Below are 14,001 nucleotides of genomic sequence, written 5' to 3'. Positions count from 1 at the left end.
CAGGAAGCATATGATACTTTGAAGAGCCAAGTCAAAAGTTTTGATCAAAGATTGTCTGAAACTTTAGTCACTAAAGAAATGTATGAGAGAAAGTTTAAAGAAAAGCAACTTGAATTGAACAAATGTGTTGATGAAATTGCTAATCTTAAACAAGTCATGGCTGAAAAAGAAAAGGTTGTAACCAAACTTCAAAGTTATCATAACTCTTCGTACATTCTCGAACGTATTTTCAACATCACACCAGATGACAAAGATACTGACAAGAACAAAAAGGGTATTGGTTCAGAATTTCATCAGGTACCACCATCATTGAGAAACAATTATACTTTTTATGATGAGGAAAAGGTGGCAAAGGGTTTGAACATAGCTGACCAGTTACCTGAAAGTATCGATGTGACTTACTCCAAATCTGATGATGCTAATAATTCAGAGGTGGTAAGTAAGGTTGTTGAAAGCGTTTTGAAAGATGAGTCTACCAAAGGTAAGTCTGAATCACAGGATGAAGATGAAGGTAATTTTCATGATGGTAATCTGAAAAACACAAAATCTGAGAAAGTTGGGGATGATGATTCAAAGGGATTGGTTTATACCATGATTGGATCGGACAAATTATTCTTAGATATTGTATTCCCGATTCAGAATGTGATTTCAAAAAAGGTTGATAAAGTTTTCAAAATGGTTGAGATTGAGAAGTCTGAGATTCCAAAGTTTGCTGGTAAAGGTCACAAAACTTTTTATAACAAACTTGGCTTTAAGAAGAAAAACATGAAGGCTGGTTTGGGTTATAAAAAGAAACAGAATCGAAAACAAAATGAAAAACAGGATTTGCAACAAAAATTGAATTTTGTTCAAGGAAAAAGTTTGAAAGAAGTGGAAAAACTCAAATTTGGACAGCAGTCTAATGAGGAGTTTGATGCTATGAAAAAGAAACAACAACAGGCCAAGGATGTTTCAAAGAAAGTGTGTTTTAAGTGTGATCAAATTGGACACGTTGCACGAAAGTGTCCAAATCCAAAGTCTGTTGATGTTGAAAAACAGAAATCTGAGGATGTGAAACAAAGGTCAACCAGATTTGATTTGAAACAAACTTGGAGGTATAATACAAATAAGTTTGCTTCAAAACAAAATTGGAAATCAAACTCGAATAGGTTTGATTCAAGATAGACCTGGAACTCTCACACACCCAGATTCAGAACAACACAGAGTTGGAAAACATCAGTTGATATGACAAAACCTCAACAGTTTTGGAAACCAAATGTTGTTAAGAAACAAAGTGTTAAAAAAGAATCACATTTTTATAAACGAGGAACACCGACAGGTCAAACATAGTCTGTTAAGAAAAATGTCAATTCGGTAAAAGATGAAAAAGTTGAGATTAAAATTGATAATGTTTTTGAGAAAAATGAAAGAAACTATCCAGTTTTACCTGGAAAGATACATGTTCAACTACCTGAGTCTAAACAGGCTTGGGTTGCGTTTTATTTGTTGATCGTTACTCTAATATATATTTCAGGAATCGATTTTAATACATTTCAAGAAATCTAGTAGGATGGATGTAGAAATGCACTATTTAAAAGTTCATTGCATCACGGTCACGTGGATATATCGTTTGTCCAAAACGGAGTTCGAAAGATAGGGTTTTGAGCTGTGTGATGACAAACGCACAAAACTGTGACTTCTAGCCATTGTTTCGTTTTCTGGCGATTGTAGTGGGGGTTTCAGACGATGGCGATAGGTGGAGATGATGTGGTTAATCGACACGAACACGTTGACATATTATTCGCCTAAATCCAAGTTCATTTGGGTCGGTTCTGGTCTACTCGAATATTGACGCGTAAAACCGAACGAACAGAGAGTCAGATAGGTGCTCTGGCAGCATTGGCAGTGTCAGCGGATGATGCCAATAATTTTTAGATGCCGGGCATGTCGAGACGATCGCGTGGATAGGTAAAACACATGAAACAGGTGTTGTATGGTCAAGTTATGGGTGAAACAAGATTCTACTCGCATTGTGTGTCAAGAGTTCAGAGTAAAATAGACACGCCAAGGGCGTCACGTAGGCAAAGGTATGACTCCATAGAAACTTATATTCCTTGTTAGGGGTAATTTTGGAATGTGGGAAAAATGTCAAGGTCGCCTTTTGGGAACGTTTTTCGGTAGCGTTAAACCACGAGTATTGTACACGAATGGACGCGTTGGTTATATTGTTTGGGACGCTTTTAAGACGAGCTTGCAACCTTATGATTTGGAGTAAATGGGTTGAGTATTGTGGTTGACTCAGTGATTCATGAATGATTGGTTCCTTGCCACTAGCGTGTTGTGGTTTCGAATTAGAGTTTAGGGGAATTCATTCTTACCTAAGGTATATCATGTTTACATATTTAGTTCGCACTTAAGTCATGGTGTTGTAAAATATTCACATAATTAACGTGTAAATGTCAAGTACGATGTGCATCTATGTATGACAAACCTTGCAATCTGGAGTGTGGTGTGGTTGTGGTTTTTCCAAAAGAAAACGATTGTAGTCTGTTTTTTCAAAAGTTTTAAACCAAGTTCACTATAACCAATGGCTCTGATACCAATCCGTCACACCCTCAAAATCCACATGTAGAGTATTACCGCGAGGCGTGTGACTGACCAGGATCATGCCACCAATCATATTGAAAAATTAGTTGAAATAAAGAAAACCCATCACCATCAATACGATCAATGACTAAGTATTCAAAAGTCCAAAACCATGTCTAAGTTAACAGCGAAAGCATAAAGTTTAAATTCCAAACAATTGTTTAAAGAACATAATTGGGTAATAAGAACCTAACAAATTGTTCTTCGCAACAATGACACTCCTCTAGTGCAAGCTCCTACGCTGTACCTAACGACCTGCAAAGCATGGAATAGTATGTCAACATAAAGTTGGCGAGTTCACGGTTTTTCAGTGTTGTTTCAAAAACATAGGTTGTTAAATTACTCAGTTATAAAACATGTCATGGGGAGCTACCCCATCTTTAAGCTACTAAACTGTGTGGTACCGAAACTTGACTGTTTAACTTGTTTATGCCCCAAGTCAATGTCTATCATCATTGACCAGTTGCAAAGGCACAAAAGTTCATGCCAGTCCTCCCATGTACGGTGTTAGGTTTGTCAAACTTAATAGCGCTATCAACTAATATCCCGTTCGCCAGGCCCCGACGATTAATCGGTATAATGTGTATGGACTTTCAGATAGAGTTCGTTTAGTCCACTATAGACATGAAGTATAAATAGCAAATGAACAATATTCCAATCCAGGAATACTAGGCAATCCCAAACCAGGGAAAATGAAGTTAACAGTATTCCAAACCAGGAATACTAGGCAATCCCAAACTAGGGAAAGTGGAGTTCCCAACCACCGGGAATACATGCTTTTAGTAAAAGTGTGAACTCACATTTGCTTAGCTCGACATATTAATTTACTTTAGTTATTATGGTCAACCATGTCCTACTAGGGTTACTAACATTATTAGGATTAGTGTACAACTAATTCACGTATAATCTACACACAACTAGCTAGTAGCACGCTAGTTAGGATATCACATGTCACGTAAGGTATGTGGGCCGTACATGGACTTATAGCAGGAGCCCAAAGAGTGTACAGTATGAGTGTGCGGCCCACTTTAGGCATGCAGCCCAGTATCAGTGTCCGGTTCATTATAGGTGTGCGACACACATAAGAGTGTGCGGTCATGCATAGTAGGGCTGTACTTTGTGCATCATATGAGTGTACAAACATGAGTGTGCGGGTCTGCCTGGCACACAGTTAAACCTTGCCGTATGCTACGGTTCTCAACCATAGCCTACGGTGCAATCCTTCTGGTCAAACCAGTAACCCTCCATGATTACACGATGAAAACCAACAAAAACAAAAACTTTACATTGATTTTCAAGAACCCTAATATCATGAACTAATCATTACCAACCACATCAATTCAGATTTATGAACATCACGTCACACAAATCACCAAAACAATAACATTATGCAACCCTAGTTCATCAATACATATTATGAATATTTTCAAATCAGCCGATTATCTTAGAATTTTCCAAGTTCTCATGATCATACCAAGCCCTAGTTAATCAAATCATCTTTCATACGATTACAAACAAGGTTTAGCATGCTTTCTAGCAAACCCTAGATCATCACTATAATTATGTCATTCATGTAACCATCAAACAAGCCTAAGCACATTCATGTATAACAAATCAAAGGCGTAAATACACTAACCGGAAGATGTAGAGCAAGAGAGTGTGCAAGAATAAGGGAGATAGTGTAAGACCCTTAATTTATTTATAACAATTTCATATAAATTTCGTTTATAATTGTGTATATACAACATACACATACATTTAAAATACGAGTTTCATAAAACATCTTAAAATTTAAAACATTTCAAATATAATATCGTTGTTTAACTTCGTAACGACGAAACGTAATGTGGAAGCTTGAACTTTGATCATGTCCGGTTCTTTGTTGAGCTTAATCGTCATCCGGTACTCCCAATATATACCTACATTTCATAAATCATGAAATGTGTTAGTTATAAGGGTTTATAACATGTCTAAACAAGTCCGTATGACAAAATAATAAAAAATAACACATTTGCTAGCTCCGAAGCCTGTCGCGGGCCGTGACAGGTTTGACCCCGACTTTTCGCAAGGCGCGAGAGCCCATGGCGGGGCAAAATGGCAAAGAGGGTTGCCGGTCGCAGGGCGCGAGAGCCCATTTTTCACAGAAATTTTATGGCTGGGAGCTGCATACTCCCAGCTTTACCATTTTTCACCAAAACATTCATAACTCGCTCAATTTTTATCCGTTTTACCTCCTGTTTCTTCCTACGTTATCGTAATTTGATTCTCTATCATATAGAGTTTAAATCCGACATCCGGATTAACATTTTCTCTAACTTTTAAGCCCTCGGATTTATATTCATTTATAGAACTTTTGACCCGTTAAGGAAAAATTTAGCATTTAAGCTTAAATCTCGCTCCTTTCTTACCTCATATTTCCATACTAAAACTTTTTTTATTTTTCCACCACAACAATATTTGTAGTGGATTTCTTATGGTAAAATCATATCTTCCGAATTTTACCCTTCGGTTTAGAAATTTACAAAAAAGACTAATTACGAGGCATTAGACCAAAAAGGCTAACACCTTTCATTTTCACACTTATCCAAAGGTTTTACTTGATCATAAAACTTATTTTCAAACTACCCTTAAGGGTCGTTTGCCTTGTTTATCATTCAAGAGCGTTTTGGTCAACTTTAGCCCTTCTTTTACGATGAAGGACTTTCAATATCATGTTTGACCAAAATCTCACATTTATAATCTTAATTAAAATCATTATGTTTCTAAGAACGCACTAACTACAACCTAGGTTACTAGGTTTGCCTATTAAGGTAACTCATTGTTCATTCTTGATTCCGTTTAACTCTCATCGAACCTTACCTTCTCAATGAGAGTTTGACCTATTACACATACCTGGCTCAGGTCAAAGCAATGACCCGTTTTAATAGCTCATCAAATAAGTTGCTAATCAATAGCAACACAAATTCCATGCACTATCCACCCCTGTGATCATAATAATTGACAAACAATCATTAGTCGATATTGTCAAATGGCAATAACATTACCATTCGACCCGTTTGGCTTAAATGACCAAACATTTTGTATTTGTAACTGAATGGAATTTATTTACCATTTCACTCATTTGACCCATTACGGATTTCCACCATATGGTCATATTTCTTAAATCTTTTTCTTACGCATTTAAGCCATCATGGCTTACGCCATAGGGTATCATATAAACTTCAACTTTTATTCGTCTACACGTGACTTATTTACCATTTTACCCTTATTATTCCTTATGGTTTACAACATAAGGCAACCTTTCAAAACTCATTGTATATTCGCCATTTCATGACCGACTTACTATTTTGCCCCATTTTACCATCAAATGTGGTTTTTCATCATTTTCACTTGTTCCGACCCATATCATTTCACGTCGGAACATCTTACTTCGAATATTAATTTATCGTATTTATAACCCATACAATAAATAAGTATTCTACAAAGAGGGTGTAAGTTTTCCTTACCTTGCATCCGATTATGTTTTTCTCGCGTACTTGAATAATTATGTTTTTTACCCGGTAGGCGTTATTTCTAGGCCACCGTCTTAACTAATTTTCTCTACTAAGCCCATACAATCTTTAACATCAATTTTAACATGATTTGAACATACATTCCATCATATCATACAAAACCCATTCTTCGGCAAGTATGAACATATACCTGAATTCATAGATTATTTAAGTATCTTCTTATCACTATCATGTATGATGATTCTATACATAATTATATCATCAGTTCCATCATATTATTAAAACCCACTTATCTAAGTGTGGTAAATCATCTAAACACTCAAATCGTAGCAATATATGTATAATTTTCACTTAGGGTTTTGTTCCTAAGCAAGTATACATCTCTAATCCAACATAACCTCTACGATTCATGCAAAATTCGCAACTTGTGATGTTCATCAAATTTCACAACTTCAACAAACATCAAAATTCTACATACCTTACGATCCCCTAGCTTGGGTGATCATTAATTCATGTTCCTTTATAAGTTTGAGCCTTAATTCATCCTTCATTTTAATGATTCTTGATGAACTAGGGTTTCACCCTTTTCTTCACCTCTGATGATCGACCTACTACACACACACTATGTGTGTGTAGTGTTTTAATTTTTTGTTTATAAAACACGAGTTTCCCTTTTCACAACTTTGGTCCCTCATGTTTAGTTTAAGCATTAGATAAGGCTACTACTACTTATTATTCTATTTTTTATATACATGTTACTAACTAGGTCATTTTGTTCCTAGTTATTTTTGTTTACGGGTTAATTTTTACCACCAACGATAATTTACCCGTCTTTTAATGTTAACGTAGTTTGATTACCAAACCCGTTTTCGGGGTGTTACAGATAGGGCTTCAAAAAAAGAGAAGAGAGGCTTCCTTTGATGATGGAATGATGGAGAGAAAGTAAGAAACTGTCGTCAATGATTATGAGGGGCTAGGGTTTTGTGTTTCTATGTTTGCAACATTATGGAAACCGCACACACTTGTGTGCGTATGTATGCATCCCAATTAGGGGGTGTGGGCTCAGATTGGGCCTGGGAAGTCTGGCCCGACAACTAGTGTGTGACCTGGCACTAGTGTGCGGCTGCACTTAAATAATAATTAATTTATACAATACCAATAACTCACAACATTCACATATAAGCCATCAAATATAATAAATCACATTTAAAAATTTTAATACACTAACATAATATACACATAAGGCAACGTATAACGGAACGTGAAGAGTAACGATACGAGCTAAAGGTCATGGAATTTGACGATGCTAACCTTGAAAGTACGGGTTGTCACACATAGAGATGTTAATCACTCATGATCCTCACAATATCAGATCCGCAAACAAGCCACTAATGCTCATTCGTCATGAATTCAAAATATGACAACGAAGAATGGGTCACCACTTGTCACAACAAAACATTGGTTATTTAAGATCAATGGTATATATCCCTCATGTTCCTTCTATTCTGAATACCGAGTAACCGAATGTTAACATTCCAAAAGTTAGAACTTGATGCTAAGGCATTCGGGATACTGGCCATGGCCTTACCTAACGAATTTTATGTTGGGTTGTTGCATTGTGAGAAGGCCAAAGAGTTGTGTGATACTTTGAACGAACTATTCGGTGGTACACCATGAGGTTCAAGAGAACAACAGAGAAATATTGAGCTAACAGTTCAAAACATTCTCTCATATCAAGGGAGAATCTCTAACTCATTGGTTTGAACGGTTTAATTGCTTGATAAGTGAGCTAAGGCTTGCTGATCAAATGCTCACAAACTCTACTATGAGTCATAGATTTATGAGATCTCTCCCTGATAAATGGGATACATGTGCATATGTGTTAGAGAAACGCTTATGGTTTTAAAGAGATACTCCTCACCAATGAGAAAGAGCTTGACCAGAAACGAAAGCTGATGTCATCAGGGAAAACTGCTGATGATTACACATTTGGTAACAAAACCTTGTTGGGTCAAAATGATTCATCATCATGAAATAGAGTAAATGAACATTGTTATGGTCATGTCTTTGACATAACTACTGGTTTTTAATTCTAATAACAACACATGATTACTTGAAAATTCTAACTATACCTTAATGATGCATGATCAAAGATCCATGGACCCAATTGAACAGGAAGAGTTTGATCTTCTTTACCAGCTTGCATTATTAAGCATCAAGTCACACAAGTTTTAAAATAAAACTGGTAGAAAGTTTTCTTGATTAGAGGGTAGGGGTAAATTTGAGAAAGATAAATCCAGGGTTGTATGCTTAGAATGTCATAGATTAGGACACTTTCCTAGAGAATGTAGAAATTCTACACAAAACACATTGCCAATTATGACAAATCAATCAACTGTTGGTCAGTACTCAAAATTTCAATATAGAGAACATTTTTTTTCCAAAATACCCCTAGACCGATTACATAGTACTCTGCACGCTTGGCACACGAACTTATCCAAATGACATATCAATATGATAGTGGGCCATCACAGTATCAAATTGCTCAAACACCTCAATCTCAAGTTTAGCTTCCTTCACACTCATAGGATACTGCATTGGTAGTTTCTCAAACTACTGGTTGTGTTGCATCAGAACCAAATCATCAAAGCTACTTCACACAAAACTTTGTTAACTGGAGTAGTATGCATGATGAAATCACAAATGATAATTTGGCCATGTTCATAGTTGACATCAAGAAACAAGCACTTGTAGTTGATCTCATTGATTCTAAAAATCTTTTTAAAGAAAAGTTGATCAATGAAGTCCCTAAAAGAATTGCTCCCAGGTCTCCACAAGCGATTAATATCAACCTGGCACTTGTTTCCACAAATGAGCAATTATCAAACTTAACAAATGTTTAAAATCAAGATACCATAAAAATGGATTTACCAAAAACAATCGAACAGGAACAAAATGCAAACAACAAAGAAGGAAGAGAAACTAATGATGATTCCACTCAAGGGGACGAATACATGACATAGTCAGCAATCTCACCATTAATCAAAATGTTGAGCAAACAACTATTCTTACTCTTTAACTTAGAATTGTAAGGTAAGGAGAGTCGGTTGATCGAGCTGGTTATGCAAAGTTGGCTCTGGATAGAACTCTATTGAGATGACTCACCAGAAATTTTTTTAAGTCAGCCAGATTCTTTGTTGCACGGCGGTGGTTAAGATAATAGTCGATCACATCAGCGATCTATTGAGAAGGAAAATTTAGTTGTGGTGTCAGGCTGCGAGTTGTCGATAAAATATACAAAAATGGATAGATGATATGTGGTTCAAGTGAGGGGGAGATTAACCAGATATCCAGGAAGAAATCAACGTGATAATTATAGTTGGACAAGCCACATTTTGTAGAAGCATAAGGTGGTGGCAAGAGTAGGGGTTGCAAATATGGGAGATCTCAATTGGAAATAACCACCTAGCAAGGTGTGTGGCGCTATTCATTAAAGTTTGTAACTCATATATAATAACTAGTGGGCTTTTGGTCAGTTTATGTATGATTCATTACAGTACTAGCATGATACCGACACTTAACATAATAATTGACACGTTTTTTATATCGATTGCAAACCATAAAAACAAATACCCGCACTGGTACATGTGTTGTTGGGTCAGTATTGGTTCAGTTCATTACGTGCCGGTTTGGTACCGACACTCAATATAGCTTACGATACGAAAAATACTTTATCGTGAATATAACTCTGTGTTCAACAAAATTTATATTATCACATCGAGGAAAACCATTAAAACAAATATGATACTTGTACCGATGTTTGGTTGGTATATGGTCGGTCTATGACAATAAGAAAAATCAATTATATTTACCCGTTTGTAGATAAAACAAACACATTAGGATGGTAGATTCAAAATTTTATAAAATGCTATATTCTATTAATAAATAAGCGAAAGGGTAATTGACATAGAGAAACCCATAAAACGAATATGTACGGTGTTCGATTTGTGACGACAAAAAAAATTAACTATATTTAACTTGTTCGAATAGAACATTTTCCGAATTGTAGATAATAATAAGCATATCGCTTACGCATCTTTTTGGACAAAATGTAACTTCAATCAATTTTAAGACGCTTGTTACAACTTTTGAAACATAGGTACAAGTGATTAATGTGACAGTTTTTATCAACTTCTTTGAATTAATTAAGAGTAAAATGCTAAAATGATCCCTAAGTTTTAGGGTATCCAACATTTTGAGTATCTGAAATTCCGAACTCCGAAATTCCAGATACAAATTCAAATAGTTAAAAGGATATCCAAAAATCTGTAAAAGTATTTATTTTTTAGGAATTTTTAAAAAATATTTTAAGGTTAAAAAATATTTCGGTTACCCGGCTTATCTAAAACGTTTTGAAAAAAATATTCAAAATATACCAAATATCCCAAAAAAATTAACCACTAAAAATATATTTTGGATAATTCAAAAAAACCCAAAATATAAAAAAAATTAAACTTACTATCGGAATCTGAAAATTTTTTATTCGGAATTTCGGATAAGTAGGGTTCGTTTCCATATACGGATTTTTTTTCGCGCTTCTACATTGGATATTGGATATCTAAAACATTGAAAACTTCTTATTCAAAATTTTGGATAGGTAGGGTTTGGTTTCGGATTCGGATTTTTTACATACTCCTACATTCTACCTCATATAAAAAGTACTTAAAAATACAATGTTCTAAAGTCTCAAGCCCATTTGGCCAAAAGAGACATGGAACCTAACCCCAAAAGAATCAAAATAAATGCTCTAAATTGAAGCTTAAAGCTCTTTTGAACTTTTGATTTCATGAAATCCATAGCAAGGAGGTCCACAAGTGCCATATAAATAAGTATCCCCGCTGACAAGGCGTTGAATATCCCTTGGAGTATAAGAGCGAGGTGGCTATTCTCGTCATATGTGTTTGAGATTCCAATCCCAATCGCGATCCCTATCGGTGTTGTAAGGGAAAATAATATCGACATCGTTGCCACTTTCCAACCCTTAAATTTGGCCTGTAAATTAGTACTTTAGAACTAAATATTTTCAGAGAAATTGATGACAAATTAATTAAAGAAGAGTTAAAAGTAGGGGTGTTCAAAACTATCTGTATCCGAAAATCCGATCCGAAATATCCGATATCCGAATTCGAAATATCTGAAAAATCGGATATCCGAAATTTCGGATATATTTCGGATATCCAAATTTTTCGGATTCGGATAGTAATTTTCAAAATTTTCGGATATTTCGGATATCCGAAATATCCGAAAATTTAATTTTCATTTTTTTTTATATCCTAATATCCGAAAATATCCGAAGTATCCGAAAACTTATATCCGAATATCCGAAACTATCCAAAATATCCGTTTCCGAATATGAAAAAGTAATAAAAAATAGAAATTAAATAAAATGTTGGATTTTCGGATATCCGAAATTTCGGATATCCGAAATTTCGGATACGAATTCGGATAGTGAAATCTGGTATCCGAAAATTTCGGATATCCAAATTTTCGGATATCCGATTTTGAACACCCCTAGTTAAAAGTAGGTACCTCGGTGATGCAACTTCCAAGGCCCATGCCTTCAAACATTTGGTGAAAACTCAAAGCCACAATAAGGGGTTTGATTGTTTCCGGATGGACCGAAACTCCTAACGATATTCCAATTATTACTGAATGTGTTATAATCCCAATTTCCAATACCTGCATCACAATGCTTAATATTTAGGGTAGAGGGTATAGCTTTGGGGAGTTGGGTGTTTGAGTGGGAGTCATCGATCGGTGACCACCCCCACTGATTGAGTTGGGTGTTTGACTTGGAGAGAGGCAACAAAATTCAGTGATTGTTCACCGATGAATTGAGAGGAGAGGAGAGGAGAGAGAGAGAGGATAGACCAATCAAATGTTTTTTTTTTTTAATTGAGGGGTGTTTGACTATACCTACTGATTGAGTGTAAAATGAGGAGTAGAATGGTGAGTTGACATGGCATAATATTATTGGGTAGGATTTCACTCAAATACCCTAGGGTGATTGACTATACCCTGCACCCTTAACCAAAAAGCCATCGGCATAGTGGTAACAAGCAGGGGCGGACCCACATAGATCGGGTCAGGGTCCGCGAACTCCAATGTTTTTAAAAAAATTAGTAGATCCGGTATATAAAATTTTACAATGACCCCATAAATACAATTTGGCGGACACAATAAAAAGAACAGGAAAACTGGTGTGGTGGTAAACCTCCCTCTTTACCAACAAAAGGTCATTTGTTAAATCCTTGTATAGTCCCTTTTTCTGTTATTTTTTAAATCTAATTCAAACCTTGCTCTGACCTGACCTGAACGAGAACCGGCTCAAGAATTTTAACGTTTTTTCATGAAAATTTTGAACTCCGAAAAAAATGGACCCCATTGGAAAAAAATTCTGGATCCGTCACTGGTATAAAGGTGTTAAATAAGATCATGCGTCTTCAACTAGTGTGGGTTTGAACCTCGCAGAGGAGAGGTAGTTAGTGGGTTTGAACCTCGTAGAGGAGAGGTAGTTAGTGTAGTTTATCGGTAGAATTATAAAGTGTGTGACTTCTTGTTATAAATGTTTTCTTTTGTTAATAGTACAATTACTAACGGCGAAAAAACCCAAAGATACTAAGTAACTAATGTACAAATAATCATTTAACTATTTGTTTATATAATTATTGCTTCTTTATACCAAAATATGATTATATCTAATATCTACTAACACATATATAATTATTAAAATAAATGCCACTTCTTTATTAATATTAATTAAAAAAATTATAAATATTATGATTGTTATAATATTCGAGAAATTATATATTTCAAGATTATTTTTTATTGAGAAATCTCATATGTATTTAATAGTCCCTATTGACCAAAAGTCTTATTTATATTGTAAAAAAAAAAAAAAAAAGGTTGTCGTGTTAATAACTATATTTGTCTTGAGTCAAACACTCTTGAAGTTATTAAAAAAACATAATAAATTCGTGCTTACCACCGAAATAATTTTGTTATTGCGAACTTCCAACGAGCCATGTGCATGACCATTTTCGGTATGTGTATGAACATGCATTTGATCCTCCGGTTTCTCTTCATCACCATCGACAGCCTCCACCTTCCTGTTATTATAATAGCTCGTAACCATGGTTTCCACCATCATTACGGTCACCGCGGCCAACATAGCCACAAAATTCGCCAATGGAAAATCACCCCAAGCCGTGTCGCTAAGACAAGGGTTTTCCAAGCTTTCATTAGCGTCCGGAAACACATGAACAAAACCCGTGGCTAAAATAACACCAGCCGCAAAGAATTTTACCAACAAGAAGAAGTCACTCTCTGTGCTGAATGATTTAAACATCTTCCCAAACAAAGGTATACAAACACCAAGCGCACCCGCGACAAGAATTGAAGCGATGGCGATCAGTTTAAATTTGAGAGCTTGGGTCTTGTTGGACTTGTTTAGGTTGCCTGAATCTTCGCATGTACATTCTGCATGAATGCAGATTGGTAAGAGGAAAAGAAGACACAAGACCTTCACATTCATGGTCTAATTGGAGAAGATGGAGAGATATGTGTGTTATGAGATTTGTTGAAGATGGAGAGATATATGTAGGGGTTAAAGAAATTTGTGTAAAACTAGAATTAGTTGTGATATGTCGACATTATGAATTTAATGAGTTCTGAAATTTAAGTTTTAACTTTGAGTCAATAAATTTCAAATGGCAAACTAATTACTACTCTTTTGATTTCAAATAAAAATTTATATTTTAACCTTATTAATTAGTTTGCTAAATGGTTAGTATGTCGACATTGA

General features: G+C 35.4%; 1 protein-coding gene across 1 annotated transcript; it reads right to left on the bottom strand.

The window, feature by feature from the left end:
* Positions 1 to 10,841: 10,841 nt before the first annotated feature.
* On the bottom strand, positions 10,842 to 13,731 carry LOC110914080 (zinc transporter 1). The gene is made up of 3 exons (XM_022158901.2): positions 13,183 to 13,731; positions 11,727 to 11,876; positions 10,842 to 11,189 (listed from the first exon to the last, which is right to left on the bottom strand). The coding sequence occupies exons 1-3, from the start codon at positions 13,729 to 13,731 to the stop codon at positions 10,884 to 10,886; spliced, it is 1,005 nt and encodes a 334-aa protein (XP_022014593.1). The 3' UTR covers positions 10,842 to 10,883.
* Between the last annotated feature and the right edge of the window lie 270 nt (positions 13,732 to 14,001).

Source organism: Helianthus annuus, chromosome 15, assembly GCF_002127325.2.
Source record: "Helianthus annuus cultivar XRQ/B chromosome 15, HanXRQr2.0-SUNRISE, whole genome shotgun sequence".
NCBI classification, from domain to species: Eukaryota; Viridiplantae; Streptophyta; class Magnoliopsida; order Asterales; family Asteraceae; genus Helianthus; species Helianthus annuus.
This window is presented reverse-complemented; position numbering and strand designations above follow the sequence as displayed.